Source organism: Nyctereutes procyonoides, unplaced genomic scaffold (assembly GCF_905146905.1).
Source record: "Nyctereutes procyonoides isolate TBG_1078 unplaced genomic scaffold, NYPRO_anot_genome, whole genome shotgun sequence".
Classification (NCBI taxonomy): Eukaryota; Metazoa; Chordata; class Mammalia; order Carnivora; family Canidae; genus Nyctereutes; species Nyctereutes procyonoides.
The window spans coordinates 2,451,957-2,474,198 of NW_026575082.1; the positions used below are offsets into that span (position 1 = coordinate 2,451,957).

General features: G+C 51.0%; 1 protein-coding gene across 5 annotated transcripts in view; it reads left to right on the forward strand.

Annotated features, from left to right (window-relative positions):
• The window catches only part of LOC129514547 (myelin basic protein), a 116,717-nt gene that overhangs the window by 30,768 nt on the left and 63,707 nt on the right, over positions 1-22,242 (forward strand). For all 5 annotated transcript variants that reach the window (XM_055333212.1, XM_055333209.1, XM_055333214.1 and 2 more), the window contains exon 3: positions 16,086-16,170. In XM_055333212.1, the coding sequence (XP_055189187.1) occupies positions 16,086-16,170 (85 nt within the window). The remainder of the gene's footprint in view (positions 1-16,085; positions 16,171-22,242) is intronic.

Here is a 22,242-nt window from a genome sequence, read left to right on the forward strand (position 1 = left end):
GTCGCAAGTGAGTAAGGCGCGCTGGTAACATTAATTACACATGGCGGTGGAGGGTTATGGCCACACGGGTGATTCACAGAGCCATGGGCCATGTGTGCTGGCCCATAACTGCATTAAGATGCTTAAGAAAATACCAACGTCCTCAAGAACAGAAGGAACGGCGAGCTCTGATGTTGTTCTTGCATGTGTTTGAGCAGAGGCCCTGGAGCACAGCTTGTGCGCTCTCGCCCTCGAGCTGGCTGTCCTCTCCTGCCCCCGACCCGCACAGGCCACCCTGCACCTGCAGGCAGCTCCTTCCCTTCCTCTGCCCTCCCTGGCCCTGGCCTCCCCGCGGACCCCCGTGGGCAGCGACTCAGTCTTCAGTCCCTGTGCAGCACCCCAACCCACCCCCAAGGTTGGGTTATGCCCGAGGTTCCAGTGTCTGCCCTGAGCCGGTTTCCTGCCCCATGAGGGGTGCTGTGGGTGTGCAGCTGGCCCTGAGCTCCAAGCCACTGCGGATTTGGGCTTCTCACTTGTCGGGTTCCGCTGTCTCCCCGGCTCCGTGCTAGGATTTAGGGATGCCATTTGCATGCAGAAAGTGGGATTTAAGGAAGGCACTTCAGAATTCCTGAGCCCCGCATGCAAGTGGTCCCAGGTGAGGGCTCAGAGTCCCTGCGGCCGCAGGAGTGGCTTTGCTGGGACTTTCTGAGCAGCCCCTCTGGGGGGCCCAGTGCTGCTAGCAGGAGGGACCTGGGGCCAGGGTTGGAGGGTCCCCTCCTCTGCCCTCGCCCTGCGCCCCCGTTCCTTTCTCATGAGGGGCGCCAGCTGGCTCTGCAGCCTGTCCCAGGCCTCCCTGTCTGGGTGCTTGAGGAGCATGGAAAGAGGCCAGCCTTGAGCCCAACACAGTGAAGCAGGGGCGCGGGGGGCCCTGCTCAGGGCCTTCTCAGAGAGGCTGGGGTAACCCCAGCCACGGGCAGCCTCAGAGCCACCAGGTCCTGGGAGCCCTGGGCCTTGGGGGTGCAGAGGCCCTGGCCCAGGCTCATCTCCGGGAAGGAGGAAATGGGAGGAAATGCAGGAGCAAATGCACATGGAAAGGCTGTCATGAATGCGCATTTGAAGTGCCCCCGGTGAATTCGGTCCATCCCGTGTGCTATCCTGGTCACTGTGCTCAAGACACCAAGAGGGCCATGGTTGGGCTGGGACTTAAGTCTTCCAGATCGAGTAGGAGGCATTCCTGGTTTTCATTTGCAATGGCAGTGGTTCTGGGTGTGCCTTGCATCCAGAATCATGGGTCCTAGGTGGGGGTTTTTTTGGTACTAAATTAATAAAAGGGCTATAGTGACTACCACTCATACATCAAATAAAATAAATTGAATGCAAAGCCTTTTTTGTTTTTGCCCTTCTCTTCTACTTTGTGACAATTTGAGTTTTTTTAAAAAGTGGTGTACTGCAGTGCATCGCAACATGAAATATGACGAGATATTTGTACGATATTCTAAGAGCTTATGACACTTTCCTTTGATGAGCCATTTTTAATACCCAGACTTTTCTCATTTCATTGTTGGAACACAGACTAGTTAGTTACTCCATTTAGGGAACATTATATTTCATGCCTTTCTTGTCAACTCTTCGGGGTTTAGAAGAAAACCCATCTTTGATTTTACATTTTTGTTCCTGATCATGTAACAGAGCTCTAAAGACAAGGAGACAGAGTGTGTTTTTTTTTTAAGTCACAGTTCCCGCCGTGCTCAGAACAAAAGTATGAGCTTCGTGCACGACACAGAGAAACGCATCTGATCTGCGTGCTGGGTCACTCAGCCACCACCTGACCTGTAGGGATGAGTTACACGCCCCTTAAAGAGGTGTTTCTAAATAGTTTTATGACTCGTGTCATCACCTAACTATACTCTGACTTGATTTTACCTTCAGTTATGAAACAAGAGAAGGTCTGTGGCCTGAAAAACAAAATTTCTCCTAAATGCACCTTTGCAGAGGGCAGGACTGTTCAAACGCCTGATGAAATGAGGAATGGGGCTTCGTGCTCCTGGTGATCAGACCTGTCACCACGTGGATGCGTGAAAGTCTCTGAACGTATCTAATCTCATAATGGAGTCCAGGTGACTCATCCTGGTGCTGAATGGGGACAAGCTGAAGGCATCTTGATTTGTTCTCCAGCTCTGAGAGCGCGTTGGGGCAGGTTTGCTGCCTTGGCGGCCCTCCCCACTGATCACAGGCAGAGCACAATCCAGCTCTGAGGAAGAGCGGCTGCAGAGACAAGTGATCATTCCATTTGCAGCACGAGTCTGTTCCCTTAGAGCATGGGCGCCAAAATGCCAGGTACAAACCCAGTTCTGGGGGAGATTTCTCTCGCTTTCTTTTTAATCTACTACATTAACGTGCTCGTTAAAACCTACCTTTTACTTGGAGCGATTTCACCTTGTCTCCCATATGGAAAATCAATAAGGATTTGTAAAATAAGTGAGGATGGAAGATGACATGGACTGTGCCCTCGGAGGGCCAGACCCCAGGGCAGGCTTCCCCGGGGCGGGGCCCTTTGAGGTCGACCGTTATGACCTTGTGAGCAAGGGGGCTGCGAGGCTGGCGGGGCTGAGGGGTCCAGTCAGAAAAACACAGAAGCGTCAGACCTCCTTGCCTTTGGGCTGCATCTGCAGGATAACTGGCAGTTAGAGAACCGCCTGCCAGCACAGGGTCATATGTTTACAGAAATTAAATAGGACCCTTGGGTTTTTATGACCTGAAACTAAAGGAAGTGTATTCAGCTTCAATTTAAGAAGATGTGAGTTTTCCATCACCTTATTCTCTTTTCAGTAACATAGATTTTCCCTTTGAACTGAAGGAATGTCCTCACCCAAATTACCGTGAGGGCATTTTAATTGAACTTGCAATTCCCCGCCAAACTCTGGGAGCCACCCTGCACGGCCCATCTCTCCCTCTCTCTGCCTGTCCCTCCCCCCACACCCTTCTGTTTGTGACCATCCTTCTTATTTAGGACGGGACCAGCTGATAGAGCAGTAGCTTCCAGGAATAAATGGCAAGATATTTGTGTCCCTAAAATAGATGTTAGTATATCCGGTTACGCAACAGGCCTCGATAAACACTTTTACCATGATGCTAGTTAATACTTGTTTTGCTGTGACTCCTAAAAGTCAATGTTTAAATAAAACCTTGAGCTCATTCCTTTGCCTTCATTATTTGAAGAACTCTGCGATCCTAACTGCGCTGCAAAATGATCTCGACGGAGACGGTGGTGTTGACATTGAGTCGTTGCAATAGCCACTTCCTCAGATCAGATAATAGCTCATAACGACCTCAGATTTGGAGTTCCAGACTCTCTCGCAGGGACTCCGGTGGGACCTTTCCTTGGGAACTGCCTGCACGCGGAGCTCCTAATGCTTCTTAGAAGCTCCTTTATTGAAATGTAATTCACGTGCATACAGTTCACCCATTTAAAGCATATGGTTCAGTGTTGTGTTTGTTTTTGTTTTGTTTGTTTTTAGTATCTGCACAGGTATGCAGGACAGTCCAACAATTAAAATATTGACCTCACTGCAGAAAGACACAGTGCTGTTGCCACTCTCAGCCTCCACCTCCAGCCCTCAGCCACTGTGAATTTTTCCTGTCTCTGGGTTTCCCAGGTCTGGACATTTCAAGTGAATGGAATCATACGCTGTGTGGTCTTTCCTCTGGGACTTCTCTCATGAGCAGATTGTGTCCGCATCCATCCCTGCAGCACAGGCCACTGCTTCATCCTGTCTCCTGGCTGAATGATGTCTCTCAGCGCACGGACCACCTTCCTTCCGTGCACCCATTTATCCACTGATACGCATTGGGGCTGCTTCCACCTGCTGGCACTTAAAAATACCACTGCTATGAACAAAAGCCCATGTGCAAGTGTTTGTGTGGACATAGGTTTTCATTTCTCTTAGTATGGTTTCTCAATGGAAAAGCAAAACCTGGATTTTCATGTACTCTCGTTTTCAGAAATGCTTGCTGTGTTTTCTTTGATGCCATCCAAACAGGTCTAGAAAAGGAGCCCCGGCTTTGACATCTCACCTCCCGGAGATGTATAACATCATTGTTCCTTCTTTCTGGGGTCTGCAGGACTGAACAGGGAGCATTTTCCGTGCCTTAATCCATAAATCCTTTCAGGTTAATTGCCACCACCAGGTGGAGAGTTAACCAGCCTCGGAATTAGAGAGGATAAAGTCTCCCAAAATTTTAATTCCCCACATTTCAGAAACCAATCTGGAATCTTGATACTGAATCCTATGCAGTCCTCAGCCGAGACTTCGGGTCCTGGCTATTGGGTACATGTTTATTGAGATAAATTTGCATACCATAAAATGTGCTCATCTAAAGTATACAATTCAGTACTTTTTAGTATATTCACAGGATTGTACAGCTGCCACCACCAGTGTCTGATTGTGTAACCTACTTGTCACCTCGAAAAGCGACTGGCTGCCACCAGCAGTCCTGCCCGACCCCCCACCCACCTCCCCCAGCCCCCACCACTAAAGTGGTAGTGACTGCTGACCACTCTGAACGCCTCCTGGTGTAATCATGTACCACAGCGTTTGGCGGCCACCTTCCCTCATGCAGGACAGCGTTCTCAAGGTTCATCCACGTGGCAGGTGTCCGTTATTAACAGATGCTATTCCACAGCAGGGATATACTGCAATGTCTTTATCTGTTCATTCACTGGTGGACCTTTGGGTTGCTTCCACTGTGTGTTGTTATGAATATGCTGCCATGATCACTCTCACACAAGTTCTTGTGTGGACATACATTTTCGTGTCTCGTGGGCATATACCCAGGAGTGGATTCCATGAGTCCTATGCTGACACATGATTAACTTTTTGAGGACCCATCAAACCATTTTTGCACAGTGGCTGCACCATTTTGTGAGCAATGTCTGGGAGTTTCAGCTTCTCCATACCCTGATCAACTACTGCTATGATCAGCATTTTGGCTGTATCCATCCTCATGGATGTCAGGTGGTATCTCACATTGTTCTTTTGATTTGCATTTTCTTAATGCAGAATAATGTTGAGCATCTTTTCATGTGTTTGCTGGCAATTTGTATGTCTTCCTCAGAGAAATTATTCAGATTCTTTGCCCATTTAAAAAAAAAAGAACTTGGGTGTTTTGTCTTTTGTTATTGAAGTATAAGAGCTCTTTACATATTCTGGATACTAGTTCCTCATCAGATAGATGATTCAAAGGTATTTTCTCTTCTTCTCTAGGTTGTTTTCCTTTCTTGATGGTATCAACTGCAGCACAGTTTTAAATTTTGATGAAGTCTAGTTTATCTTTTGTTGGCTGTTCTCTGGTGTCCTATCTAAGAGCCGTTGCCACAGGGATGCTTATTCTAAATTAAATCAGTTTCTCACCTTTGGTCTCCAGTCTGATCATGCTGTCCCTCCTCTTGAATTAAACCCAAATTAAAAGAGTTTTGATGACTTACAAAGTATTTTTATAAAGAATTTACTGCCAGCAAGTCCACTTGTGGATGGATTTGTAGTTCTCTCTCCCTCTCTAATACTTTACTTTGTCTAGACCAATGTCTCTCAACTAGGAGTGACTCCTGTCTCCCATCATCACGGACATTTGTCAATGCCTGGGGACATTTCTTGTTGTTACAGGCACAGGGTACCATGAGCATCTGGTGGGTAGAGGCCAAAGATGCTGCAAAACATAGTCCGGTGCACAGGAAAGCCTTAGCCCATGATGTCGGTAATGCCACATCGAGGACTCCTTGTCTGCACTGTCCCAGGGGCCTGCCCTTTGCCTCCACATTCTGTTCTGATTCTGCGTAAGAGAGGACATGGCTTTAAGATGAGCCATGATTCTGGATTTCATTTTTCTTCATATTCTTTGCTTTGATTCTAAACGCTTGTAATGTTTTGCTAGTTACTTATCCAAACCCAGCCCGGAGCAAGAGTAAGAATGATCCTCTTATTTTTAAGAAAGAGCTAAAAATGCTGAGTCATTAGTGCAAGGTTATAAGAACTATTTATATTACCCCCCACACACAGATACACACAGGAACACACACACACATACACTCACACACACACACACTCTCATAGAAATTTTTCCTACACTGATACCTCAGTACTTTTATGATTTCAAACAAAGTTTATTCTCACGTCTGAGTAACAAGAACGTACAGGAGGATGTTTGCACGCACATGACGCAGCTGCCATCTGGTCTTCACGCTGTGTGAGCTAGTTGGTGAAGAGAGATTCACCTGGGTTGAGCTGGCGGGTGGGACCTCTTCAGGTGCTTCCCCTGTGTCAGTGGCAGATGCATCTTTGAGGTGTGGTTGAAAGGCTGGGCTGTAGGAACTGAACGTGTACATAGCCAGCCCACATGGCGCCTGGATTGACTCTGAGTGTCCAAAAAACGTTTTGCCTCTTAAAGAAAATAGAAGAGAGTGAGGGAGCGAGTTTCCCTTAGAGCGAGTCCACGGTTCTCCGCACATTCATGCTGTGTCCCCCCTCCCCCCCCACCCCCCGAGCCAAGAGTCGAATCACCCACAGCCTGGTCTCCGCATTCCGAGCACTTGTGCACGGAGCCAAGGATGGGGAATCGTCACACTGCCCCGCGCCTGCCCGGGCCATGTCCCCCCACTCCGTGTCCCCCCCAGGCCATGCCCCCCCTGCTGTGTCCCCCCTGGATCATGTCCCCCCTAGGCCCTGTCCCCCCCCGGGCCATTCCCCCTGGGCCATGTCTCCCCTGGGCTGTGTCCCCCACCCCACGCCATGTCCCAGTAGCCCTCCCTTCCCTGGAGACTCCACCACCTGCCACTGCAGCAGCACAAGCCCCTGTGAGGCAGGGGCAGGGGCAGGGATGACTGCTGTCTGCGATGTGCTCTCCTCACCGGCACATCCCAGGCCCTGGGACTTCTGTCCATACATCCTTCTCCCCTACACTGAGCGCGTGGGAGCCGTGCTACATCCTTCTGCCAACTCTGCAGCCTGGAGCCGGGCAGCACGGGCGTCCTTGGCAGAGGCGCACATGGGGAGAGATGTGGGCCACTGCTCCGTGACAGTCTCCTCACAGCTCCTCCAGCTCCAGCAGGCTCGCTCCATGGGGCCAGCGCCTTTCTCGGCTCCCAGAATCACTTTTCTGGGAAGCCGCTGAGCCAGGCGAGTCCTGGGAAGGTCCCAGGAAGTCCCAGGCAGGGTGGGGAGTAGAGGGGCTACTGACTTCCCCACATCAGGGGGCACAGACTTGGGTGTTCTGGGTGACAGAGCCATCCCAGCCCCAGGGAGGCTGTCTGGGCTGATGGAGGTTGTCGGCTGAGGGGGCTGCATTCTAGCACATGGACCCGAGCCCTAACCTACCCGCCAGGAATGCTCAGCTGCCCCTGACACCTCCCCTATGCCCTGGTGTCCAGAGCAGAGCCCCCCTTCCTGCACATCTGTCTCTAGCCTTCTATCTGGGCTCCAACCTAAGGACATGGTCAGTGAGCACTGGGCATCGGAGCTTCTGGCTCCAGTGACCTCAGTCAGGAAATAGGCTGTTTGAGTTGTCTCTGAAGTCCTCCTGACTTGCTTTGTTGCCTTCCAAAGCATCTGAGAACAGCTGTCCTGGTGATTTTTTTTTTTAGAGATTTTATTTACTTATTTGTGAGAGACAAAAGTAAATTGTGCGCTGAGCAGGTAGCCCAAGGTGGCGACTCGATCCCAAGACCCCAGGATCATGACCTGCGCCATTTGGGCACCCTCAGCCCTGGTGAACTTTTAACTTGAGAATAAAACATGTCAATTTGGGTTGAACCGTGAACGGGTCGATGCCAAGAGGGTGTGCACCATCACGTAGCTAGAGAAGAGTTCCACAGGTCAGTTTCTAGCGCTGGTGTATGACCTGCGTTCAGGAGGAGGCCCCAGGACTCTCTTGTGTTTCTAACATCCAGCAAGCAGAGCCTTGGGTGACCTGTTCCAGAGTGTCTGCATAATGAGCAGCCCGAGCAGATGGAGATCGTGTCTCCTTCTGGAGCAGGCAGGTGGCAGGTGTATGTTCTCTTATAAAGGACACAGGTTCCCTTAAACCAAGGTCCCTCCCCTGTAGCACAACCACACATGCGCTGATGACCCTCTGGGCCCGATCCCATTGACCTATAAGAGCTGAGGCTTGGCTTCCATAGCTTCTGGGACCTGTAGGAACTTCATATCCAGACAATGAGAGGCAGGGACTGCTGTGAGCTCTACGCCAACCACCATCTCTGACCCAGGAGTCTCCTGTCTCCTGTCAGCATCCATGGTGCTGGCAGGCCAGCTTGTTAGCCTGTGGAGGTAAGATCTCAGATTCTTCTGCTTGTCAACACCAGCCTGGTGTCAGTCCTCTTCAGAAAAGTAGATAAGGCCAAACCTTCTATTTGATGAACCCATCATATACACTTATCTTGAAGAAGATCATAAGCATTGTAAATAGTTTACAGTGAATCACTGTGACTTTTCTTCTAGGGATCTCAGAAAAGGTAGATGTGATGTGTTTCCTACGCTACCTACACACTGTGGTGGGACTGAGCTTACGGACCCCACACTTTATTTGACTGAACACTGGTCTGATGTCGGTTGGCTTGATGGTTTTCTGATATTGTTTCTGAAGTGTCCACTTTGTTTAACACTGTGAACTCCTCCAGGCAGCTCTCCATCTTGCTACACCCCCAGCACATTGAGTGGGAACCAGTGAGTGGTTAGGAATGTAATCAGGGAACTCAAACCAGATAATACTCCCTGAGTCTAAGCCCATGGTTCCCAACTCAAGTTTTACAGTTTTTTTTTTTAAGGTACTGCAAACTTCTCAAAATCAGTTCTTCTTTTTTTTTCCTTTTTTAAGCAGCCTATGATAGGCCTTTCCTCAAAGTCTCACAGTTTAAAATGGTCTTCCAGTTTTAAATGTCACTTTAAAAAAGTTCCAACATATTTCCTGTCCTGTTATGTATTTTTTAGTTTGAATCAGACCTTTGTAAATTTTATGACTTTTTAAAAATGTGGCTACAGGATTTTCCCCTCCCATAGACTTTTTAAATCATTTTTTTCAGAAATTAGTACAATGATTAGAAACTTGTCCTCTGAGCCATTCCTTCTAAAATTGTCACCTCCAGACCATCTGTCTTTCTAAATTTTGAGGCTGACTAAAAGCATATTTGTACTTACAATTTTGTGTACGTATACATAGCTATAACCTAAGAAAATCTTTTACAGTGACCGTGATACACTCAAATGGTGGGTTATGTCACCAGGAGGTTACTGGATAAGAAGAATACTAAGTCACCATCAGCTGAGCAGACCAGCACCTAAAAAACTGAAACCCAAATGCCTTTCACCAGCATTTTGGTTAGTAAATGGCTTTGGTAGGTTTTACTCAATTTCGTCCTTTCCTGCTCCACTTGGAGCAGTGCTGATGGGTGCAGCCCTGATTCATACTTTCTGGGTGGTTGGAGAAGATGAACCCTATGAATTCCCAGGTCCCTCTTTCCTCACGCGGAGCCTAGTACAGAACCCTCACTGACCCCTAGGGATCACTTTGCTGCTTAAAGTTTAGAAGTCAAGGCCAGATGAGGTGTTTTGTGTGTGTGTGTGTGTGTGTGTGTGTGTGTTTTATTCACAGAAAAAAAAATGAGAATGATTCCTGGTTTGTATTAGGTTAGAGGACTGGGAATTCCTTACTACCAAAAATGCATTTTCTTGTCTTTCTCTTTTTCACCATTCAAGTCAACATCCAGAGCTGTTTGTACTATATATGGAGGGGTGTGTGTTCATTTCCTGTGGCTTCTGCAGTGAAGTTCCACAAACTGGTGCTAAAAACCCCAAGAATTTATTCTTTCACACTCCTGAATACTGCAAGTCCAGAACACAGGTGTCGGCAGGGCTGGATCCTCCAAGGGAGACTGTGTTCCAGGCCTCTGTCCTAGAATCTGGTGGTTTCCCATGGTCCTTGGCTTTCCTTGGTTGGGGTCACATCCCTCTGTTGGCACATGGCCCTCTCCCTGTGCCTCTGTATTCTGCGTGTCAAAATTTTCTCTTATGAAGACACTTATCACTGGGTTAGGGACCCACCCAGTGCAGGATGACCTCATCATAATGAATCACAACTGCAGTAACCTGATTCTAAACAGAGTCAACATTCCCAGATACCAAGGGCCAGAGTGTGGACGTATCTTTCTAAGGGGCACAGTTTAACTCCGAACAGGGAGTAAAGTTGGTGGCTGACTGTGGGATTTGAGGGGCTTGAGGACGTATGGAGTTTCCTCTACTCTCAGCCAAAGCATCAAGGTGGGACACTGGAAAGGTCACCTGACCAGAGGCCAGAGGCCCCTGAAATAAATATATTTTGTTTAAAAACAAAATAGCAAAGATTCCGTGTCTCAGATAACATGATAAGTATGCAGACAGTTGATTGTATGATGTGAAACTGGGTGCTAAATTTGTGTCTTTTAGTATCTAAATAAGCAAAAACATGTCAAATACGTACACGTAAAGGTAGCATTTGTAAATCGGTCTACACGGAGGATTTATATGGGTTCCCCTTATCCTAGCCCCAAGGTAATAGATGCCCAGGAAACCTCGCAGAGCTGACCCTCCCACACTGAGTGGCTATTCTCCTCTACCTCAGCCGTGGGGGTCAGAGGACATAGGTCAGGATCAGCAAATGAGCCGGTGCCAGATGGCAGAAATAGGATTGGAGAAGGACATTGCCTGTGCCTGGGACTACCGCCAACAACAGAGGGAATAGTGTGGTGGCAAGAGAAGATCAGAACCACCGGCATCCCCAGAGCAGGCTCATCTGGCTGCAGAGGTGGCCCAGCTGGGTTAGCATAGGAAACCTACAATTTCCCTGGACCAGAGCAGTGGGTGGTGGCTGGTCCCATGGCACACCTACTTGAGTGAGAACTGGTCAGATCATCTGGAATGTGCTCAGAGGACTCTACATAGCTGAGTGCGGACAGGGCATGGAGGGGGGGATGCAATGCAGAGCTGGAGACCCCAGAGAGTTTTCTCCACTGGGAGAGAGAAGGGGCCACACAATAGGGCTTCAGTCAGAGGAGGGACAGGATTGCCTCCCAGGATGTGGGGAAGAATATCCCTTCCATATCCTGAGACCTGGGCATTTGCTACCAGAGCCCCTCCTGGCCAGAAGCCCCACCTTCTCAGAGTGGGGAGCATCCAATGCTCCCCTGCCAACCCCTCTGGGTGGGTCTCCCCTCCCATGTCTGCCTCCTATACCTGCTAAGAGATCCATGCGTCTGAGAGTCCCCAGGAGTTGCCCTACACCCCGACAGGTGTTTTCCTGAACTTATCTTCTTTCTGCCACTGTCAAGGAGAAGACCATGTACGTGGTTCAAAAAGAAAAGCAAATCCTGTCTTTGAGCCTTCACACCATTATGGTTAAGACACAAAACAAAGTGTAAAAATAACGTTCTTCAGCCAGTTGAAAACATTGTTCTATTCTACAAGCATTTTTGTTGCTCAGTTAAAAGAACATTTCTTGCAGAGCTAAGTATTTGTCATGTATTATAAGAATGGATGGTGCCCAGTGATAGAAACCACCCCAGCACACCCCTGCATCAGTTTTAAGATCTACATTGCTCTTTCTCAGCTTGTCAATGCGAGACTGTCAGGGAATCTCAAAGCCACAGCAGCAAGAATTTCAAGTGATACCCAGGAATTCAGAGCAGTTTGTGCTTTTTGTTTTTATTGATGGCTCCCAACACTTGCAGTTTTCAGAGTTATAATAAGCCAGAGTCTCCCCACCACAACCAGAAGACGGCCAGGATTCTCCGACCCCATGCCACCACTTGTCTGGGGCAGACTTTTCTGTGTCCTTGTCCTTGCAAAGAGAAGAATCTGTCCCTCTGTCATGATGACTAGAGAGCCACAGGGCTGGCCTCTCAGCCACGTGCTGCCACCTTTGCCTCTTCTCCAGACTTGCTGCCTTTTGGCTGGATACTTCTGGAATACTCAGGAAGTGGGGAGTAAGCAAACCTGCCGAGGGCCTGGTGTGGTGTGGCCAGGGGTTATGCTGGCGGCCGTAGGTCTCCCTCCAGCCCCTGGGGCGTGAAGATCAAAGCCCATCCAGCTACGAGGAAGGGCTCCGACTGGGCATGGGCATGTGGACCCGACAGCCATGCCAAGGCATGTCCCCTGACCTCCTGCCTCCTGGGCAGGGGCCCTGGACTCCCCAGACCTTCTTAATTACACTGTGTGCCCCACGAACAGTGCCAGACAGTTTAACTCCACTCCCCCCGACACTGCTTCAGGTCCAGGTTGGGAGTCAAAGCAGCCGACCAAGCTACCCAGGCACTCCCATACTGCTATTTAAAGAGAATTTAAAAACCCTCCCAACACTAAAGTCTGTTCTATCCCTGGGTTTCCAATTCATGGTGGTCGCCCAGAACCAGAAAAGAGAATCAGGTGCTATCTGCTCTGCTGCTCCCAAGAGCAGCGTGGACGAGAGACCCAAGGCCCTGAGGAGAAAGGGTGGATAGAGTTGCACAGGCCCTGCTGCACTTCTGCATGAGGATGGGAGGGACCAGACACCTGGTGGCGTTTGCATGGATGTGTTGCTCAGGGGCATCACCCAGGGAGCACAGGCCCGTTGGCTCGAAAGGAGGTTTTATAATCACACAGGAATGATGCCTGTCGAGTGACGAGATTAAGTACTTGATCTAAGAATGCAGCAAGTTGCTTGATTTATAATGAGTATTGTTTCGATGTTGTTGAATAAGAGATCTCATCTATATTTAGAAATATTTTTAAATCGACATTTATGCGAGTTTTGTCTTGTGTTTTCCCCTGAATTAATATGAAAAAGTCAGTGGATTCTTACATGGGTCACCTCTCACATATTTAGGCTGCTGCAAGTGAAAATCAGTACCAATATTGTGAAGAAACCATAATCCACTGAAATCCTTTAGACACTTGGGAATCACAGACATGATTTGAGAATCAGGACATGTTGGGGCAGTGACACTCTGGGTCCTGGGTCGTGGGGACTGACCCTCTTTGCATATCTTCATCTACAAGAAGCTTTTATTTCTTTACCCTGAAAATTCCGTTATGTTTGACACACATCATCTTGATTGTGTTTGTTTTGCTTATGGACATTTTGCTTATTGAAAATGTGTTATTCATGAGGATATGTTTTCTATTCATGGAGAAGCAACAGCATCAGGTCTCAGAAGAATCTTTTCATTTGGACAGAAATGAGTCAGTAGATTTCCCGGGCTGCTGGGTACTTTCCACACACCATCCTGCACAGCCCGTGTGCTCCTTGCTCACTAGTCGGGTGGAGGTGAATAAAATGGCAGCTAAGTCATGTTTACTTCAGTACTTCTCCAGTAATACTTATTTTGTACTTAGTGAAGAGCAGGACACTGAGGTCAGCCTCAAAGAGAGATGTGAAACCAGTACACATGACACAAGGCTCCGGCTGAGGCACAGCGGATCCAGAAGGGCTTCCTGGGCCAAGCTTTATTCCATCTAGAATTAAAATGGTAGATATGGAAAATCCATCCTAAACCACCTCCCACTGGAGCAGAAGTTACCTGTTGCAAACATAACAACTGAGCAGCTTTCTCTCCAGCACTTGGTGGGGGTGCCAGGCATGGGCGAGGTCTGTGGACGGAGAGGGTCATGGGGCAAGGATCTGTTCGCACTTTACAGTGTGGTGGGGAGAGGAGTGCACCCATGGGGAGTGGGAGCTGCCTGGCATGCAGAGGGGAGGAGCTCAGGCCCTCCCTGGGGAGGAGGAGGAGGAGGAGCTGAGGACCCAGGCAGGGAAGTGGCCGAAGGCCCGGCAGGGTGAGGTCCTCCCTCCCACCTCCTCCCTCCCGCACACTCTGACCCGCCTGGACCCTGAGGGCAGGAGGTTGGGGGGTGTCCAGGCCCAGGGACAGCTTGGTTTCTGTAACTCTGGGTCCCACACAAAGCCTGTGGCGTTGCTCCCGTTCTCAGAGACCCCGATTCCTGATTCCCAGCAACACGAAATAGTTTCTTCCCCAGCGTTGTCCGTAGGATGGACAGCACGGTCTCGCTGCTTTGGCTCTACGTTTCTCAACTGCTCGCGAGGTGGAACCGCCCCCCCTGGGATCTCCCGCGTTCACCTGCTCCCGCCTGCCCGGGGCGGAGTAGAGACCCCACACTCATTTGGTGTGGAGGCTTCCGGCTTCCGGAGGGCACTGGGGACAGGGGCGGGGACAGAGGGCCCGCTGTGATCCACAGGACTGGCCTTGGCCTCCCGAGGGCCAGGAGGTCCCCTCCCCCTGGGCGTCGCCTTCTCTCCCACCTGCGGCTGCCTGCCTGTACCTGTCCCTCCCTGGGAATCTGTCCTTCTGAATCAGACCTTCCGTTGATGTGATAGTAATTTATGGCTTCCTCACGGGAAAACACGTATTAGTCAAGATGGGTTTTGTTGCAAGTGGCAAACCTAGCTCGGAGCCCTGAGGCTCGGCGGGGAGGGGAAAGTGCAGAGACAGGATGTCTGGCTGGGTGGGTGGGCGCCCCCGGAAGCTTCTGCAGGGCTGCTGCCGACCTGGGGGCTGTGCGCCCACTCTCCAGAGCAAGGGAAGCTGGGCCTGGCAAACACGCCCCCAAGACAAGGCATGGGGACGGAGCTAGGGAGGAGGCCGGTAGGTGCAGGAGCCACGGCAGGAGGGAGGATCTTCGTCTTTATTTTCCCCAGAGTTTCCATTTTTTTAACACTCAGTGCCTGTGTGCCTCCCAGGTTCAGAGCGCTTATAGATACTGACTTGATGAACCCTCATTCCAGCCAGCACATGCAGCCACACAATACCAGTATTTCCATTCTTTTATAGCGAAGGAAACTAAAGCACAGACTTGTCCAAGGTCACACAGCTCATAAATAAAAGCCAAGCCAGAGCATACTCCCAAGCCGTCTGGCTCTGGGGTTTAGTGTTGCTTACTGTGCCTGTCCACCCCCCTTCAGAAGAAGAGTATAAAGTGAGAACAGTACGTATTTCTCAGCCATAGCTAGAGCCTCAGGGAACGAGGAGAGAGGTTAGGGCGGGGGAGTGATGCAGAGCAACGGTGGAGCCCAGAGTGAGGCCGCGGGGAGCGCCTGGAAATGTCCCCTTGTGCCTGTGTCTCGCGAGGCAGCAAACCAGAGCCTGCACAGTGCGGGTTATAACCTGGAAAAATGCAAACCCAGCAAATGGTCCTGCACAGGAGCCCGGAGGTGCTTGTGGGGGTAACTGAGGCGCAGGGCGAGCTGTGGGCCCCGGGGAAGCCACCGCCAGGGTTCCTTGTAGGGACAAAGGTGAGAAACAGAGCAGAGTACAGGGCTTGGCAGGGGTGCCGGGGTCGTGGGGGGATGCGAGGGGTGCTGGGGTGGTGGGAGGTGGGGAGATGTGGGGGCGGTGGGGCATGCGGGGCGCACGGCAGGCCTTCCCACAGTGCTTGGGGCAGGGCCTCTGGCAGCCACACTCCCCGTCACACTAATGAAACACAGTTGATTAAACAAATAGAAACTAAACCATATATATTTTATGCCCTTCAAATTTTAAACTTAAAGAGAACGGGCACCCTGGTGCCATGGGTGGGGGGCGGGCAGCTGAGTGCCACAGGTGGGGCTCAGGACAGAGCAGAGGGCCGGGGGGCGCCACCTGGCGTCGGCCAAAGCGCCTGCTCCCCCAGGGCGCCCCACTCCCAGGGGGCCAGGGCGGGAAGTCGGGGAGGTCCTGGACTCAGGCTCGGTGCCGCTCCTCCTGCGCGTGGCTTGCAGCCCACGGGCCTGGCAGGCGGGGGGTGGGGGGGCTCCTGGGACAGGCGGGGGGTGGGGGGGCTCCTGGGACAGGCACGGGGTGCGACCTGGGGCGTTTTATCCCAGGTGCCTCCCCTGGAAGTAGAGGATGCTTGTGGGCCCGGGCGGAGCAAACAGGCCGGAACTGAGACTCCTCTGCAGAAACCGCCCTGAGCCCAGACACGGTCTTACCCCTGTGAGGTGAACGGGAATGTGACTGTCGCAAAGTTGAGACGCACCACACAGTGTCTGCGACTACCTTGCTGATGAAGCACCGCCTCTCACGACAGGGCCCTGTTTTGTTTTGTTTCCAGGGTGGAGAGACTCCCCCAGGAGGACCCGACCGGAGAGGCGTCCACCAGCTGGCCCGGGAGGCCTCGGAAGACAACGAGGTGTTCGGTACGTGACAGGGGAATGCGAGGGCGTAGCTTCGGGCGACAACCCTGTGCAGCTGCACTCAGTGGGGAAGGTTGTAATTTTTTAATTACGCGACTCGTCTATCAGTCTGTTCCCAGCATCGACAACGCAGACGCCGCAGAAACGTGGGGTAGGTGTCCTTGGTCGGCCTCCTGCTCGCGGTTCTCCCCGGTGGGGCCTGCCTGTCCCGAGCTGTCGCGTGCCTTGCACGGTCGCTGGACGCTCCCCAGAGGCGTCCCTACAGTGCGACACTTCTCCAGTTATCTCTGTGGCCATTCATGGCTGGAAAACCTAACGGTGCCCCTACGACATAACTGACAGGGAAGTGAAGCTGTCCCAAAGCGCAGATAGCTCAACCACAAAGAATGACTCAGCGAGTATTGGAAAATAACTGTTTTCTATAAAAGTTTCCTTTTCTGTGGTGCCCTGCTGACAGTCATTGCTTTTACGTACGCGGTTCAGAGTCGTTTCTGTGCCCACTGGGGAGAATGAACGAATGCGTTTTCATTTGGCTTTAACATTAAAAAAAAAATCACCTTTCGCATGTGACTACGATGCTCAGTGACTTGCCCACGACCACACAGCGAGGCTAGACCCCATGCAGACGGGTCCCTGTGCCTCACTCTGTTCTCTTCTCTGAGAATTCCCAAGGAGGCAGGAACAGGGGGGCAGCGGGGCACCTGCCCAGACCAAAAATCCCTTCTGTTTCTGTGATTCTGTCCTGGGTAAACACCCGTCATTCCAGAAGTACCACTGCCCACTGTCTCAGTATCTTAAACTGTCCTGAAATGTAACTCGAGGGCCCCGAGACTGGAAACAACCAGGTGGGTTTAATGGAAACCAGTGGGGTCAGCGCGAGAAGAATCCACAGCCCTGCTCATACTGCAGCATGTTGGTCCTTGTGGGAGCTGGGATCGGGCGGGGGGGTGGGCTGCCCGAGCATAGTCACTGCCTTCCATAGCGGGGGGGGGGGGCATTCCTCAGCGGCAGAGGTGCTGGAGGGACCAGGGGCAGCACATGAGGCCAGGCATCCACGCAGGCCTCCCAAATGCAGACGGAAGGCAGTCTGCTGGTCCGAATGGAGCATCTGAGTGTCGATTTCAAGAATCAATCCACCTGTGAGCCTGTAAAATAAAGGCTCCTCTAGACGGCTTTCTACTCCCATAATCCAGATGATGTACATAAACACATCAAAGAACGACAGAATAAAAATGTCCAGTTTCAGGTTTTCCATATGACAAGAGTACCTTCTAGAATGATTTTGGCTAAGCTTACTTATTTTTGTAGCAAACATCATCATCTCACGATTCCCCAGGTGAAATGCTGTCAGGATAGTTCATAACAATGCCCGTCATTCTCCTCATCAGACAAACATGTACACACTGCACATGTGTGCAATGGGAGAAGGGTCTTGTATCATGAGCGTTTCCTTCAATCGGCATGAGCACCATGTGATCTCTGAAGCTTGTTCAAAGGCAGCTTCAGTGCAAATAGATACTCAGTTTGCAGATGGATTTCTGTAGTTGGTGAAAACCAGGGGGCAGGTGCCCATTTCCGTTATGTCACAAACTTAGCTTTGTCTTCTTTTTTTTATATAAATTTATTTTTTATTGGTGTTCAATTTGTCAACGTACAGAATAACACCCAGTGCTCATCCTGTCAAGTGCCCACCTCAGTGCCTGTCACCCAGTCACTCCCACCCCCCGCCCACCTCCCCTTCCACCACCCCTAGTTCTTTTCCCAGAGTTAGGAGTCTCTCATGTTCTTCTAATGGAAAGAAATGGGGGGCACAAGCAGACTCTGCCTGTTGTGTCTACTGTGATGGAGATGCTCACGTGCACCCTTGCGTGCAGCCCGCACGGGGTCAGGAAACGCCTAGTCATCCACTTCACAGCATGTGCCACAGACACTGAGCCCAGGCTGAGTCACAGCAGAGGGCGGGTGTGAGGAGCCGTGCCAGCTGACCGCATCCGACCTATGGGGAGGCCGGCTGGGGGGGCCTCATGGCTCCCACTGTTCTGTGCTCAGCAGGCCTGACTAATACAAACCCAGAGGCCCCTGCTGAGCTGCCCGGCATCTGCTTTTTGAGCTTGTGGTCATCTCCCCGTCCTGCATCAGCAGAAAGAGCAGGGGAAAGTCTGCAACCCCATCCTTACCAAGCTGTACCAGGGTGCAGGAGGCATGCCAGGAGGAATGCCTGGAGGCTCCCCTGGTGGTGGAGCTCCTCCCTCTGGTGGTGCCTCCTCTGGGCCTACCATCAAAGAGGTTGATTAAGCTAACCTGACACTAATTAGGTCTAGTTGTTCCACACAACATTTGAAGGACCCAAATTTGTAGCAAATCCCACAGCAGTTTTAAAGTCAAGTGCTACAGTAAATATCCTGGGCATTCTTGATGCTTGAATACAGAATATGTGCACAGGGAAAGGAAATAAACATTGCACTCTATCAACACTGTATTGTTAAGTGGAAAATGCAATGTCTTAAATGAAACTATTTAAATTTAGTACTTAAAATTAGCTAAAAAAAAAAATTCCTTCTTGGAATCCAGAGAAACCCCAGAGTGATGAGGGGAGAAGCAGCTACATGGATCTTGACTGTCGATCTTGACAGTCTAATCTCAGAAAATATATCTGAGCATTCCTTTTCAGTTATGAAGTGTTCTACAAATGTCCCTCCACATGGAGCCAGCAGCTGCCTCCCACTTTTCCTGACTACACAATAGTTCCCCGAGTGTGATGAAAAACACCATGCTTTCGCAATTCTCTGAACACCCATGTAGCGACCGTCTCCCAGCTCCTAGCAATCACGCTGCCCTTGGGTCAGAAGCATGGCCCTGTCTCTTTCATCCGACATGTATGAGTCTGCAAGGTTTCCATGAAAGTCAGGAGAAAAGCTGTCGTGCCTCAGCTGGTCAGAGTCCAGGCTTAGGGACAGAAGTGGAGGGGCCGGGAAGGCTGCGTGGTGGGGGACAGACTATGGGAGGTGCCCCGAGTGACAGCGTGCACGGCCCAACCCAGCCAAGCTTCCTCCCTGAGGGCTGGAGCCAGTCCTTTCCCAGCAGCACATGGGAGACTTTGACCTACCTTTTCATTTCATGGGAAAATCCCAGGGAAGGACTGTCCTTAATCTAAGCAAATCACTGGTTAGAGCACACTCGCAAATCTCTTTGTGTAATGTTTTTTCTGACGGTGTGCGATTATGCTTAGGACGGTTTGCCTGGTTACCCAGAAAGGAAGAAAACACGGTAGCCTAGGGAACCACATATCGTCGGAGCTTTGGGGAACCGGGTTATTTTGTGGTAGGCCGGTGAGCGAGCTTTTTTTTGAGCCATGCACCCACACATGTCATACATGATCCTCATCATTTGAAAAGCAGTCAGCAAGGAAGGCAGCTCATTCGTCCCCACGCCCTCCCTCCAGAGTTCACTGGCAACGGAGCTAACGCAAGGGCAGGCCAGGTGGTTGAGGTGAGCGGAAGCCTTGGGTCTCCCTAAATTGTAGTGACAAAGGAGCAAAATCCTCCAAAGAGGGCAGCCCTGCTCTTTCCAGAATAGTGTGGTTCCTTCCAGACGGGACCCACATCTCCAGAGTCAGACCAGAAGAGATGAGTGCCCTGCACATCAGGTGAGCTCCAGCACAGCTCTGCAGGATTGCAGGGTCGCGAGAACATAGCCTCCCTGCCTCAGTGCACGATTTGTGCATGGCTCGTGCATGGCAAGGTGAGGTGCACGTGGCTAAGTGAGATGCACCCTACCTCGGTGTGTGACACACGCATGGCTAAGTGTGGTGCACCCGGCAGGTGGGGACAGACTCCTGTGGAGAACCATGGGGGGAATCCCTCACCACTCAAACACTGCAGGGAGAATTATCGATGTATACTGTTCAGCAAGAAAGTAGTCACCCTGGGAACATTTCAGTTTATACGAGTACGACATGTTAAGTACATACGTGTGTGTGCAGGTGTGTGTTTCACAATGCTTGAGTTAGCTCACAATAAGAAAATACACAGGGGAACAAAATAGAAAGAGCGTGAAGTCGAGCTCAAGTCAAGTAAGACCATGCAGGTCAACTGAATGACGGTTGTGAATATGTTGAACCTGGAAATTCCCAGCTGCCCAAATGGAAAATGAGACCCCGTCCTTTTTTTTTTTTTTAATTTCTCATTTTATGTAAGAGGTAATGCCACTGTACCACCTCTTAGCTGTGCCATTTCTTGCCCATGTGTTCATCTTCATGGGCCTTGGTTTCCTCCCAGGTCAGCAGGGGAGATGAGAGAATCCACCCACGGCTCACGAGCAAGCCGACCTACATCCACCTGGAGGGCACCCTGTCCCCCCGCGGTGACCGTCAGCGGGAAGTCTGCGTGCATCCCTCAAAGGATGCAGCTGCGTTTAGCCCGTTGTAAGAACTTTTCTCCTACTTAAATTTTTATCACCAATAATCACGTGGCCATGGACCACCACAGGGTATTTTCACAGCAAACGTAGTGATTAGTTTCATAGGTGGGTTATCATTATAACCTACTGGTTAATGAGCTTCCTCCGACCTGGGCGCACAGTTTAAGGCACATGTCCCGCTTGTGACCTGGCCTTGTCGGTGTCATGTGTGGCTTGTGCACACCCTACCAGGACCTCCAGAGCATGGGCTGGAAAATACTCTCTGCCACAGACATATGTTCTGTGAGAAGTTTAAAAAGTCATTTTTGTTTGTTCGTTTCCAAGACGCTTCCATGAGGAAATCTTGTTGAGATACTATTTCAAGAAATATTTATATTTGATCAGTTCTGATTACTAGACGAAGCCACCAAACTAGAAGAAGCAGTCATGACTGATGCAAAGTTCTATCTCAAGGCAGTAATGACCAAAGGCCGGGGACATGCTCCGTGGCTCCTATGGACCCCTGGTTCACGGACCCTCTGCATGGTCATCAGTGCCCTCCAAGAGTGGCTAGTGGGCAGCCTGCTCCTGAGAATCGTGGACGCTGACTTTCCTTTATTGCTAATCATGGTTTGATTGCTGCCTGAGCCTGTTATTCATCCCTGGGCCAGCAACGCAATCAATATTGAGCGTGTCGTTGGGGCAAATATAAATCTTAGAGTCAGAGCCACAGATGGAAAAGGAACTTTTGACCCCCCAGTCATAGAGGTGAGCATGTGCCGGCCAGGACAGAGCCCCGGAGGCCACAGAGACAAGGCCACAGCTCCTGCTCCGGCCCTGCCCTGACCCCCACCAGGACACAAAGGCTGATCCCCAGGCACCCGAGGGGAATAGAGGCCGCTTTCATTCTGCATTTGGTGGGTGTGTTAAAGCAGCAAAACAACAGGAGACGTATTATTCCATGCATTTGCCTGCCTGTGAGTGGTGCTTTGTAGCTTGGGACCCACGTGCACCTGCTTCCCAGTTCCCAGGCAGCCCTGGGGGTCCACCCTGTTTGTATACTGGGGCTCATGTATTTCCAGCCAACACCTGCTCCTGGGTAGCTCTGGAGCAGGGGATGCCCCAGGACCCCTGCGGTCAGCGTGGGGCTCAGGCCTGGGGAAGCCTCTACTTGGCAGCCCCACCACAGTCTGTTGGACAAACAGCGTCACTAACTGACTCGGAGTTTGGGACCAGGCCTCTGGCAGGACTCACAGCCCCAGGTGCCCCTAAAGCTGACCTCTAGGTTGTTGTGAGGGACAAATGGCATCAAGAAAAGTAGCCCCAGGGGAGCATATGAGGGAGGAGGCAGGGGCCATGTGCAGGGCTGCCACTGACCAGCGGTAGGTGGCACTGCCACCCACTGTCTCCACACAGGACACACTTTCCCCGGAAGCCTGGCCTCCACATGAAACCCCCCGCACTTCCAGTAGTCTGCCCACTTGATTGTACGTGTGGTATTTGAATGTAGAAGTGTGAATGCGCATGTGCCCCCTTCCCTGAATCTTCTACCCTGAGGCTCGTTTTGCAGACAGGCCATCTAAGGAAGGCTGTTGGGGGTGGGGGACAGTAAAGACCGGTGCCCGGAGGAGACTGACCCATGCTCAGGACCCGGAGCGTCTCCCCTCGGCCACGTGG